At 42.0% G+C, this 12,947-nt stretch overlaps 1 protein-coding gene and 1 pseudogene across 1 annotated transcript; both read left to right on the top strand.

Moving 5' to 3' along the window:
- The first annotated feature begins 281 nt into the window (after nucleotides 1–281).
- LOC114710240 lies at nucleotides 282–2,504 on the top strand (annotated as a pseudogene).
- A 435-nt stretch (nucleotides 2,505–2,939) lies between these two features.
- On the top strand, nucleotides 2,940–4,633 carry LOC114710249 (cell division cycle 5-like protein). The gene has a single exon (XM_037211764.1). The coding sequence runs from the start codon at nucleotides 3,491–3,493 to the stop codon at nucleotides 4,094–4,096; it is 606 nt and encodes a 201-aa protein (XP_037067659.1). The 5' UTR covers nucleotides 2,940–3,490; the 3' UTR covers nucleotides 4,097–4,633.
- The last annotated feature ends 8,314 nt before the right edge of the window (nucleotides 4,634–12,947 follow it).

The raw sequence follows: 12,947 nt of genomic DNA, 5'->3' as shown, positions 1-12,947 counted from the left end.
AGTGAGGCTTGGTATGAGGAAATGAACTTGCAAACATGTGAGCCAAGAGCTTTAAAGGTTTTCATGCACTTTCTAAATGGTCTAATGTGCCTTAGAGCCTATCTGGCTGGGAGAATGTGAAGATATGCACAAACAAGCTTCTTTAAGAAGAAAATTACTCACTTTTAGATTATATTCCCAAACTGAAATTATTGGCTATGTATTGTGTTAGGAAGAATGCCTCTTTCTCAAGCTAGGTGGTGGTGGCTGATGCCTGTATTTCTAGCACTTGTGAGGCAGAGATGGAACATTTACCAGTGAGTTAAAATCAGCCTAGGCTGGAAAGTGAGACTCAGCCTCAGAAATGAAACCAAACCAAAGATATCTTTCTCTATATTACTTGAAAATTTCTCCTACTGTCTTACAGCTTTGTAAAGACACAAATTTTTACCGGTTCAGATAAAATTCTTTCATTGTGAGAATACAGGTTTTAATATTGTAAAGACCTACAGGACTCAGTTATGTATGCTTGCAATGGATTTTGTTGGCTGTGACTTGTGCCTCTGTCAGGACAGAGAATATTCTGTCCTTTCCACATGTTTATCAAAAAGTCTCTCTCTCTCTCTCTTTCTCTCCCTCTCTCCCTCTCTCTCTCTCTCTCTCTCTCTCTCTCTCTCTGTGTGTGTGTGTGTGTGTGTGTGTGTGTGTGTGTGTATGTGTATGTACATGTGTCTAAAGGTGTCCACAAATGCCAGCAGAAGAGGATGTCACACCATCTGATCTGAACTAGAATTACAGGTTTTTGTCATCTATGCAATATGGGCGCTGGACCCAAATTCCTGTCCTCTGAAAGAGCAGCAAGTGCTCTTAACTGCTAAACCATCTCTCTGGGCCCCAAGTGGCTTCACTTCTGAAAGAAACACTTTTGACAAGAAATTAAAGATGAGCGACCATAAATTAGAGATAAATTAAGGAAGGTTAGATGCTGATATTAACACATTAGACTTTGCTAAAGGACTCTAATTTTGACCTCTAAGCTTTGAGTTAAAAGTTTCTCTAAAGTTCCCCTTAAATCCTGTCTCATCTGAAGTGGTCCTCATAAGGAGGAAGAAGCAATCACTGAGATAATGGCTGGTTATTTAACCACATTTTATGTGGTGCTAGGAAGTGAACTCAGGGCCTCCTATCTGCTACATAAATGCTCCTCTAACTGAATTCTAAGATCCAAGTTTTTTTTTTTTTCTCTTAGCACCTGCCAAGGATAGTCAGACACCAAGATGCCTCAGTTTATAATCAAAGGGTGTATGTATGTCGAGTATATCCCAAGGATGAAATTCTGAATGCAGTATTAGTGAAATATGGGGAAAACCATTGTTCTACGATTGCCTCGTTGCTGCATAGGAAATCAGCAAAGCATTACAAAGCCAGATGTTATGAATGGCTGGAGCCAATTATTTAAAAAAAAAAAAAAAAAAAAAAAAAAAAAAAAACTGAATGGTCTAGAGAAGAGAAGGAAAAACTCTTGTACTTGGCCAAGCTGATGCCAACACTGTGGAGTACCATCCCTCCAATTGGAAAAACAGCAGCCTGGTGCTTGGAACACTATGAATTCCTTCTGTATAAATGTGCCCAAAGGCACAATGAAGAGGAAACAACAGATAACTACCAAAACTCAAATCTGAGGAGATATCCAAATCCAGAAACAAAACCAGCTCGGCCAAATCCAATTTATATGGATGAGGATGAACATGAGATGCTTTCTGAGGCACCTGGCCAATACTCAGAGAAAGAAGACTGAGAGGAAAGCAAGTGAGAAACAGCTGAAAGAAGGCCTTGCTGCCCTTCAGAAAAGACAAGAGCTTTGAGCAAAAGGAAAAAGAAGAGTTGATTTTAATGCCGAAATCCCATTTGCACAGAAGCCTGCTCTTGGTTTTTATGATACTTCTGAGGAGAATTACCAGGCCCTTGATGCAGATTTCAGGAAATGATGACAGCAGGATCTTGATGGGGAGTAAGATCTGAAATAGAAGGAAGAGACATAAGAAAAGAGAAACAGAATTTAAAAAGGAAAAAAGAATCTGAATTGCCATTAGCTATTCTTCAAATTCTTGGGATCTCTGTGTTTCCTAAAAAGAGAAACTAGCACTGCCTGCCCCTCAGATTTCAGATAAGAACTCTAGGAAGTTGTCAAGGTAGGCCAGGCCAGTGAGGTTGCTCAGCAGACTGCAGAGGAGTCTGGAATAACAAACTTTACTTCCAGCACTATCCTGTCTGAGTACAATGTCATAAACAACGACATCGCTCTGAGAACACCGCTGACACTGCCTTCCCAAGACAGGTTCTGCAGGATTCTCAGAACCTCATGGCCTTGACCAATGTGGACACTCCACTGAAACATGGGCTTAATACCCCACTGTATGAGAGTGTCTTCTCTGGTATGATCCCACAGCGGCAGGTTGTGGAGACTCCACATATGTAACATGCATCTTAAAGGGTCTTATTAATAAAAAACTTGGGAGCCAGGTATTAGGGTGAATTCTTATAGATCAGAGAAGCAGAACAAGCCACAGCCAACCTCACCTCGACAACTCAGCTGATCCTGTTTCCTCAAACTGGAAGCCTCTGAGTCCTCATCTGAATTGATCTCAGCCGAACTGCTACTAAAAGCTTAATAGCTTCTAGTTCCTGGCCCTTCACGTCTTATATACCTTTCTGCTTCCTGCCATCACTTCGTGGGATTAAAGGTGTGTGTCTTTCCCAAGCAAGACATGAGATCTCAAGTGCTGGATTGTGTCACCATGCCTGGCTGTTTCCAGTGTGGCCTTGAACTCACAGAGATCCAGATAGATCTCTGCCTCTGGAATGCTAGGATTAAAGGTATGTGCTGCCACTGCCTAACCTCTATGTTTAATATAGTGGCTGTTCTGTTCTCTGACCCCAGGTAAGTATATTGGGGTGCACAATATATCAACTACACACATAGGCTTCTTTTTCCCCCTTTCAGGACTCCTCCAAATGGAGCTGAAGTGCTGATTCCCCAAAGTGGAACAAAACCCAAACCAATCACTAATGCCACCCTAGGTAATACACCATTTAGACACTAAACATTAGTCCAGAGGATGGAATGGTAGACTATAGTGTGTCCTCTTATGTGAAGCACATGGAAAGAGAATCTTGTGAACATCTCCAACTTGGGTTGGTGGGCCTTCCTGCTCCTAAGAAAGATTTTCAAATGCTTCTACCAGAAAATGCTGAGAAGGAGCTGGAAGATCATGAAACAGATGATTCCTACATTGAAGATACTGCTCTTGTGGATGCTGGAAAGGAGGCCATATGAGAAGCTGAGCATGTAAAGGAAATGAAACAAATGCACAAAGCTGTTCAGAAGGATATACCACAAGCGTGTGAAGTAAAGGAAACTGTTTTAAGACCTGTAAATGTAAACTACCTCTAAAAGATTTACAGAGAAGTGAAGAATTGATCAAAAAAGAATTGATGATAATGCTTCATTATGACCTACACCACCACTATGAGCCGTCTGGAAATAAAAAGGGAAAAACTGTTGGATTGGTACCAACAAATTACATTACCTATCTTGAGCACAGCCCTTATGAGAAGTTCTCCAAAGAAATTGAAAAAGGCCCAGGATGTTCTCATGCAAGAGATGGACATGGTAAAACAAGGAATGAGCCTTGGAGAATCTCCAGTGAAGCTTACAACCAGGTGTGGAAAGAATGCTACAGTCAAGTGCTGTATCTTCCTGTTCAGAGCTGCTACACAAGGGCAAAAAGTTAGCAAAAAGGCCAGAATTGGATCACTTGAAAAAAGACTTGAGATAAAAAGGGGTCACATGACAACAGAAGCCAAGAGAGCTGCAGAGATGGAAAAGAAGATGAACGTTTTGTTTGGTAGTTACCACTCACCTGCTATGGGGCTCATGAGTAAGCTGGATGACTTTTGGGACCAAATTGAACAGGCTCTCTTGAAGCTTTGCACTTTTGAAGAACTCAGGAAACATGAAGATTGCCATTCCTCAGAGGCTAGAGTGTCTAAAAGATGTGCAGCAGCAACAAGAATGAGAGAAAGAGCTTCAGGCAAAGTTCTGAAGCACAGTTGATGCTCTGCCACAGAAGAACTAGTTGGAATGTCTTCTTAGCAGACCACTAGCTTCTACCACCTCAGGAGCTAAGAAAGGCATCAGAGAATATCTGAAACCTATTGCTGAGATTTCCTCATTTTGTTTTTAACCCACTTACCTGATGTCTCCATGATGCATTTGTCAAATGCATCGATTTATGACATTCTTTTGTTCAACCTGAATCTGTGTTCCCAGGCTGTCCTTATTCATGTTTGACTCAGAAAAGAACCACATCTTACTGCCTTTGGGGTGAGCACTGTGCTTTGTGTTGGCAATGGAGAACAATACTTATTCCTAATTATCAAGTGGGGGAAAACAGGTGCTGTTACTGGAGGTTTACGTGCAAAGTCTGAAATCAGACAGCTGCAGATAGAGAAATTAGCATCTTTGCTGGCAGAAGATAACTCAACACATCTGGGCATGAGGCAGAATTGTAGAAGCAGGAGAGGAAGTGCAGCAGGAGAGAGCCAGGAGGCAATGCCGCTGCTTAGGAGGTGAGACCGGCTGAGCAGAAAACAGGAGCAGAGTGCGTTGCTGTTGCTTGGAGTCTGTGTAATCCCCTGGGCTTTAGGCAATTCTTCAGGAAGTCACATACAGCTTGTTTTCAAGTTGTGTGTTTGACTTTCCTAGGCACCATAAACACTCATCTTAGAATGTGTATTTGACTGTCCAAGGTGATCATAAAAGTCTCCAGAAGTTGTTAGAAAAATGTGAAGGACAAGCTGGGCGGTGGGGGTGCATGCCTTTAATCCCAGCACTCAGGAGGCAGAGGCAGGTGGATCTCTGTGAGTTCAAGGCCAGCCTGGGCTACAGAGTGAGTTCCAGGACAGGCTCCAAAGCTACACAGAGAAACCCTGTCTCAAAAAAAAAAAAAAAAAAAAAAAAATGTGAAGGACTCCTGTAAGGCAATTCTGACATGAGAATCATGGGGAGGCATGTTGTAGCAGTTGAATTTAAGTCTCTGAAGGTCCCCTAGCCTGTATTTGGATCTCTTCTCCATAGTTTACTAGTGGTGTGACCTTGAGCAGGTGACTGGAGCCTCAGAATTTTGATATTCTTGCCTATAAATTCAAGATAATAATAATATTAAGTATTTTAACTAGTAATAGTAATAATTAAAAGTACATTAATTGGGGACCAGATACATACCTCAGCAGTTAAGAGCACTTGCTGTTCTTGTAGAGAACTTGGGTTCAGTTTTTAGCACCCATATTGAGGCCTCCAACCATACGTAATTTCAGTACCAGGGGATCTGATGACCTCTTCTAGCATCCTGTAGTACTGAACACATATGGTCTACAGACATGCATATAGACAAAACACCCATACACATAAAACAAAAACAAACCACATTAAGCACAGCATATGCCATGGGACACCCAGCAGTTCCTTGGTGAGCTTCGCCCTCCCATCTTCACATGCAGAAAACAAAGTCAGTGTCTACTGCAGCCAGCGAGGCTGGAGAAGGGACAAGATCAAAACTGCTCTTTCTGGCCATCTGAACCACTTTGTGACCTGGGTTCTCACCCAGGCCACCTACATTGGAAAAGTAATCAACAGCCAGGCTTGAGACTCACACAGGCCATCTGTGCTGCTGACTACCTGTGTAAACTTGAGCGTGCTACTTAAATGTCTTCCTCCTCCTCTTCCTGGCTTTGTTTCATTGTTTTAGATAGTGTCTCATGTAGCTCAGCCTGACTTCAAACTCACTATTTTGCCTAGGCTGGCCCTAAAATCCTGATTCATTTTCCTCTACCTCCACTACATGCTGGGATTGCAGGATACAAACTATTGCTGCTTACATTTTCAAACTTAGTTTCCTTAGGGAACAGTGGGGGTGACTAACATCTTTCCCAGTGAATTGTTATGAAGATTATATGAGCTAATTCATAGCATTTTTAAAAGTGTCTGACACATGGCATGAGCTAAAAAAAAAAACAAACAGTAAAAATAATTAAAATAACAAAAATAAGTTCAATCATCATCCCCTCGACAACCATCCCCTGTGGCACCAGCAATCACCAGAGCCTTAAGCGAGGTAAGTCCCTGATCTTCGGACTAGACAGCCCAGTTCTCTGGCCCCAGGGCACACTCCGTGCCCCTCTCCCTGCCCCACCCAGCCATCGCAGCCTCAGAGACTTGGCAGCAACCTCCCTACCCCCACCCCTTTGACAACCATCCTCTGCAGCACCAGAGACCACTGGAACCCTGCCCCTTCCACTCCCTGAACCAATAGGAAAGAATTAAGGCCCTGATCTCCCAACTGGACTGCCCAGTTCTCTAGCCCCTAAGCCTGGGGACACATTCTGTGCCCCTCACCCCCAGCCATTGCAGCCCCAGAGACCTTGCAGCAACCTCCTCCGCCAGCCTCTGGACAACCATCCTCTGCAGCACCAGTTACCAGTGGAGCCAAACAACCCTCCTGCTCCTCCTGTACTGATTGGGAAGAAGAGTGACCACTGGAGCCACAGGCAACACCTGCACCTATTGGAAGAGCAACCCAGAGCTCCACCTGTACAGATTAAAGAAATGGGTAGATGGCAGTGTAAGAACACATTCAACAAAGTAAAGAGCAATACCACACCACCAGAACCTAGTGATCCTGCAATAGCAAGACCTGAACATCCCAATGCAGATGATCCAGAAGAAAACGACCTTAAAAACAACTTTATAAAGATGATAGAGGTCCTCAAAGAGGAAATGAAAAATTCCCTTAAAGAAATGGAGGAAAAGACAAACAAAAAATAATGGAAGAAATCAATAAATCCCTTAAAGAAAGCCAAGAAAAAATACCAAACAGGTAAAAGAAACAGTTCAAGACTTGAAAATTGAAACAGAGGCAATAAGAAAACACAAACTGAGGGAATTCAAGAAAAGGGAAATCTAAGCAAATGAACAAGAACTACAGAGGCAAGCATAGCCAACAGAATATAAGAGATGGAAGAGAGAATCTCAGGCATTGAGAATACAATAGAGGAAAGAGATTTATTGGTCAAAGAAAATGTTAACTCAGCCAGGCGGTGGTGGCGCACGCCTTTAATCCCAGCACTCAGGAGGCAGAGCCAGGTGGATCTCTGTGAATTTGAGGCCAGCCTGGGCTACCAAGTGAGTTCCAGGAAAGGCGCAAAGCTACACAGAGAAAACCAAAAAAAAAAAAAGTTAACTCCAGCAAATTTTTAACAAAAAACATCCAGAAAATCTGAGACACCATTGAAAGACCAAACCTAAGAATAATAGGGATAGAAGAAGGAGAATTCCAGCTCAAAGACACAGAAAATATATTAAACCAAATCATAGAAGGAAACTTTCCCAACTTAAGACACGCCTGTGAAGGTCTAAGAAGCATACAGAACAACAAATAGACTGGACCACAAAAATAGTCCCCTTGCCACATAATAGTCAAAACACTAAGCATACAGAATAAAGAAAGAATATTAAGAGCAGCAAAGGAAAAAGTCAAGTAACAAATAAAGGCAGACCTATGAGAATTATACCTGACTTCTCAATAGAAACTCTGAAAGCCAGAAGGTCCTGGACAGACGTTCTGTGCTGCAAGCCGCAGGAAAATGTAATGGAATTCAGCTACTATCACAGAAGCTACTACTTGGAAAAGTCAAGGACTTCTCCAAAGGTCAAGCCATGGCTAAAGAAGTCTTGGTGATATTTTAGCTTTTGTATATCTATTAACTGTTTCTTACAGTGTTTTTCTTGTAATGCTATGCATGCTTCCAAGAACTCCTAACAGTGTATTTATCTAAAATACCTATCAAGCATCCAAGGCCAAACAAAACAACACCTGTCTCCTGGGGCAGGAGGATAGCTTTATTACTTGTGCTATTTAGGGTGAGACCCTCCTTTCTTACAGCCTTACTAATAGACTCCTAATTTCTTACCTAACTACTTCTAGGAATGTAGATTGAGCACATAAGTTCCCTTTTTGACTAACCGATCATTAGCACTCATTTGGGTTATAAAAGAAAACCTGACAGACACTGTCTGAGGAAAATTCTTACCTACTTTTATGACCCTGTAAGAATTCAAGCCTGGTGACCTTGCTCTGCCAGAGGATCGCTATGGCTTGGCTTTATAACTGAACATCTCAGAGATGGAGAATGAAGAGAGGATATTGAGGATTTTGGCTGGAGAGGATTTTTGACTAGAGAACTGGAGGTCAGGATGGAAGATGAGGAAGAGCCAGACAGGAAAGTACTAGATGGGTAAGAACAAGATGAGAAGGACCTAGATGAGGCAGAACTAAGATGAGAGAATTAAGATAGAACTTAAGAGGGGAAAACAGATAAAGACAGAGACAAACCAGGCAAGAAAGGAACTAGGCATGAAAGCAGAATAGAAGCTATGTAGAGAGAGAACTGACTCAGAAGAATAAAGTGTATTGACTGAGGAGTTTTGTGTATGTAGATTCATTTCATATTATCAAAGATTAAATTATCAGCTGGTTGTAGATTCTTCTCGGACCCTGGGAGGGGACTATCGGGAGGCTGGACCCCCATAGTCCCCGTTAGTTCTGCAGATACTAAGAGACCACTAATGCTAGTCCAGATTATTATACTCAGCAAAGCTTTCAATCACCATAGATGGAGAAAAAAAGATATTCCATGACAAAACTAGATTTAAACATTACATGTCCACCAATCCAGCTCTACAGAAACTACTAGAAGAAAAACTCCAACCCAAGGAATTTAGCTGCAGCCACCAAAACACAGGCAATAGATAACTGCACACCAGCAAATCCCAAAGGAGGGAAACACACACACACACACACACACACACACACACACACACACACACAAACACACACGTGCATGAATCTTAAAAAGTTCTTATTAATAAAATCAAACCTGAGGCCAGTTATTGGGGTGAATGCTGGAAGATCAGAGAGACAGAACAAGCCACAGCCACCTCACCTCCAGTTCCTCAGCTGGTCCTGTTTCCTCAGAATGGAAGCTTCTGTGTCCTCATTCCAATGGCTCTCAGCTGAACTGCCGCTCGAAAGCCTGAAGCTTAATCAGCTAAATGCATAACCAAAATGCTTAACCAGCCAAATGCTGCTAGTTTCTAGCCCTCACGCCTTATATACCTTTCTGCTTTCTACCATCACTCCCTGTGATTAAAGACTCAGTTTCTGGGATTAAAGCATGAGTCACCATGCTTGGCTGTATCCTTGAACAGATGGATTTCTTCTGCTGGAATGCTAGGATTAAAGGCATGTACTACCACTGCCTAACTTCTATGTTTAATATTGTGGCTGTTCTGTCTCTGACCCCAGATAAGTTTATTAGAGTGCACAATATTTTGGGGAATACAATACCAACACACACACACACACACACACACACACACACACACACACACACTACCACCACCACCACCACCAAAACCAAAAATAACAAGAATTAACATCACTGGCCATTAATATCTCTTAATTTCAATGGACTCAATTTGCCTATAAAAACACACACACACACACACACACACACACACACACACACACACAGGCTAACAGAATGGGTGCAAAAACAGAATCCATACTTCTCTGCACACCTCCTTGGGAGGCAGAGGCAGGCGGATATCTGTGAGTTCGAGGCCAGTCTGGTCTCCAAGGTGAGTTCCAGGAAAGGTGCAAAGCTACACAGAGAAACCCTGTCTCGAAAAAAACAAACAAACAAAAAAACAAAAAAAGAAAAAAAAGAAACACACCTCAACCTCAAAGACATTACCTCAGAGTAAAGGGTTGGAAAAAGATTTTCCAATCAAACAGACCTAAGAAACAAGATGGTGTAACTATCTTAATATCTAATAAAATAGACTTCAAACTAAAATTAATCAAAAGAAATAAAGAAGGACATTTCATATTCATTACAGGAAACATCCATCAAGATGAAGTCACAATTCTGAACATTTATGCCCCAAATATAAGAGCATCTACATTTGTAAAAGAAACATTAATAAAGCTTAAATCACACATCATACACTAGTAGTGGGAGATTTCAATACCACACTCTCACCACTGAACAGGTCTGTCAGACAGAAACTTAACAGAGAAATAGGGGAATTAATAAATGTTATGACTCAAATGAATCTAACAAACACCTATAGAACATTTTACCCAAACACAAAAGAACAAACATTCTTCTGAGCACCTCATGGAACCTTCTCCAAGACTGACCACATACTCAGTAACAAAACAAGTCTCAACAGATTTTAAAAAAAAATGGAATAACCCCTTGTATCTTATCAGACCACCATGGCTTAAAGTTAGAATTCAACAACAACACAAATTACAGAAGGCTTACAAACTCATGGAAAACGAACAATGTTCAACTGAATTATCACTGGGTCAAGGAAGAAATAAAGAAAGAAATTAAAGACTTCCTAGAATTCAATGAAAATGAATGGAAAACATACCCAAACTTATGGGACACCACAAAAGCAGTGCCAGGAGGAAAGTTCATAGCACTAAGAAGTTGGAGAAATGTCACACTAGTGACTTAACAGCACACCTGGAAGCTCTAGAACAAAAAGAAGCAAACTCACCCAGGAGGAGTAGATTATAGGAAATAATCAAACTGAGGACTGAAATCAATAAAATAGAAAAAAGAGAACAATATAAAGAATCAATGGAACAAAGAGTTGGTTCTTCGATAAAATCAACAAGATAGACAAACCCTTATCCAAACTGACCAAAAAGCAGAGAGAGAATATCCAAATTAATAAAATCAGAAACAAAAAGAGGGACATAATAACAGACGCTGAGGAAATCCAGAGAATCATTAGGTCATACTTTGAAAACCTGTACTCCACAAAATTGGAAAATGTAAAAGATATGGACAATTTTCTGGATAGGTACCACATATCAAAATTAAATCAAGATCAGGTGAACAATTTAAATTGACATGTAAATCCTAAGAAAATAGAAGCAGTCACCAAGTCTCCCAACCAAGAAAAGCCCAGGGCCAGATGGTTTCAGCACAGAATTCTACCAGAATGTCTAAGAAGCACTAATACAAATACTCTTCATATTGTTCCAAACAATAGAAACAGAGGGAACATGGCCAAACTCTTTTTATGAGGCTGTGTAATACTCCATTGTGTAAATGTACCACATTTTCTTTATTTATTCTTCAGTTGAGGGGCATCTAGGTTCTTTCCAGGTTCTGGCTATTACAAATAATGCTGCTATGAACATAGCTGAGCAAGTGTCCATGTGGTATGATTGAGCATCTCTTGGTTATGTGCCCAAAAGTGGTATCCTTGTATCATGAAGTAGATTGATTCTCAATTGTCTGAGAAGTCACCATAGTGATTTCCAGAATGGCTGTACAAGTTTGCACTCCCACTAACAGTGGAGGAGTGTTCCTCTTTCTCCACATCCTCTCCAACTATTAGCTGTCATCAGTGTTTTTGATATAGCCATTCTGACAGGTGTAAGATGGTATCTCAGAGTCATTTTGATTTGCATTTCCTGATGACTAAGGATGTTGAGCAATTCCTTAAATGTCTTTCTTCCTTTTGAGATTCTTTTGTTGAGAATTCTCTTTTTAGATCGGTAGCCCATTTTTTCAAATTGGATTGTTTAGTATTTTGCTGTCTAGTTTCTTGAGTTCTTTATGTATTTTGGAGATCAGCCCTTGGTCAGATGTGGGGCTGGTGAAGATCTTTTCCCACTATGTAGGCTGTTGTTTTGTCTTCTTTACCATGTCCGTTTCCTTATAGAACCTTCTCAGTTTCATCATAGAGCCTTCATCCAGTAACTAACTGATGGAAACAGATGCAAAGATCCACAACCAAGCACTAGAAAACCAGTCAAAGAGAGGAAAGAAGGGTTCTATGAACAAGGGGCATCAAGATCATGATGGGGAAACTTACAGATACAACCAAACCAAGCTAGTGGAAACTCATGAACTTTTGACCAACAGCTGTGTGAAAGGCCAGCTCCCACCTTTTCCAGAATTCCTATGAGGAGGAGAGAGGGATAAGAAAATATTAGGTAGAAAGAAAGACCTAGTCGATGAGAGGAAAGACAGAAACACAGGATAGCCTGGGGAGGACCTGGGCCAATACACAACGGCCTCTTCTGTTTTTTCAAAAGGGCTTGTTATAACAATGCCACGGGGTGGGGCAAAAGACCTCCCCCTTGCTAGATCAAAGCACACTGTACAGCCAAGGGTAGACCCTTCCAAACACCTGGTAACCATGCCCGTGGTCAAATCATCCCCTTATGCAGCCCTGCTATGTAAAGCAAGCTCAGATTCTCTGATCCTGAGTAATTTGGGCCTCCACACAGCTATGGAGCCTGCATGGGTCTAGACTAGGTCCTCTGCATAAGTGAGACAGTTGTGTAGCTTAGTCTGTTTAAGGGGCCCCTGGCAGTGGGATCAGGATCTATCCCTGGTGTGTGAACTGGCTTTTTGGAGCCCAATACCTATGGTAGAAAACCTTGCACAGCCTTGAGCGGGGGGGGGGGGGGGGGGGGGGGGGGGGGGGGGGGGACGGGGGACGGGGGGGACGGGGACGGGGGGACGGGACGACACACGACACGACACGACACAACACGACCCTGTGCGCGCGCTTAGACATGCCTCAACTGAATGTACCAGGTTTTGCTGCTGACTCTCCATGGGAGGCCTTACCTTTTCAGAGGGGGAGATGGGGAATGAGCTGGGCAAAGGGGGAAGCCTGGGGGGAGTGGGAGAGAAATAATAAATAAATGTGATAGGAAAAACTAGACAAGGTAGATCATGTTTATAATCCCAGAACTTGGGAGATAGAGGCAGGACATTATCCTGGGCTATGGCTACATAGCAACTTT

Source organism: Peromyscus leucopus, chromosome 1 (assembly GCF_004664715.2).
Source record: "Peromyscus leucopus breed LL Stock chromosome 1, UCI_PerLeu_2.1, whole genome shotgun sequence".
Lineage (NCBI taxonomy): Eukaryota > Metazoa > Chordata > Mammalia > Rodentia > Cricetidae > Peromyscus > Peromyscus leucopus.
This window is presented reverse-complemented; position numbering and strand designations above follow the sequence as displayed.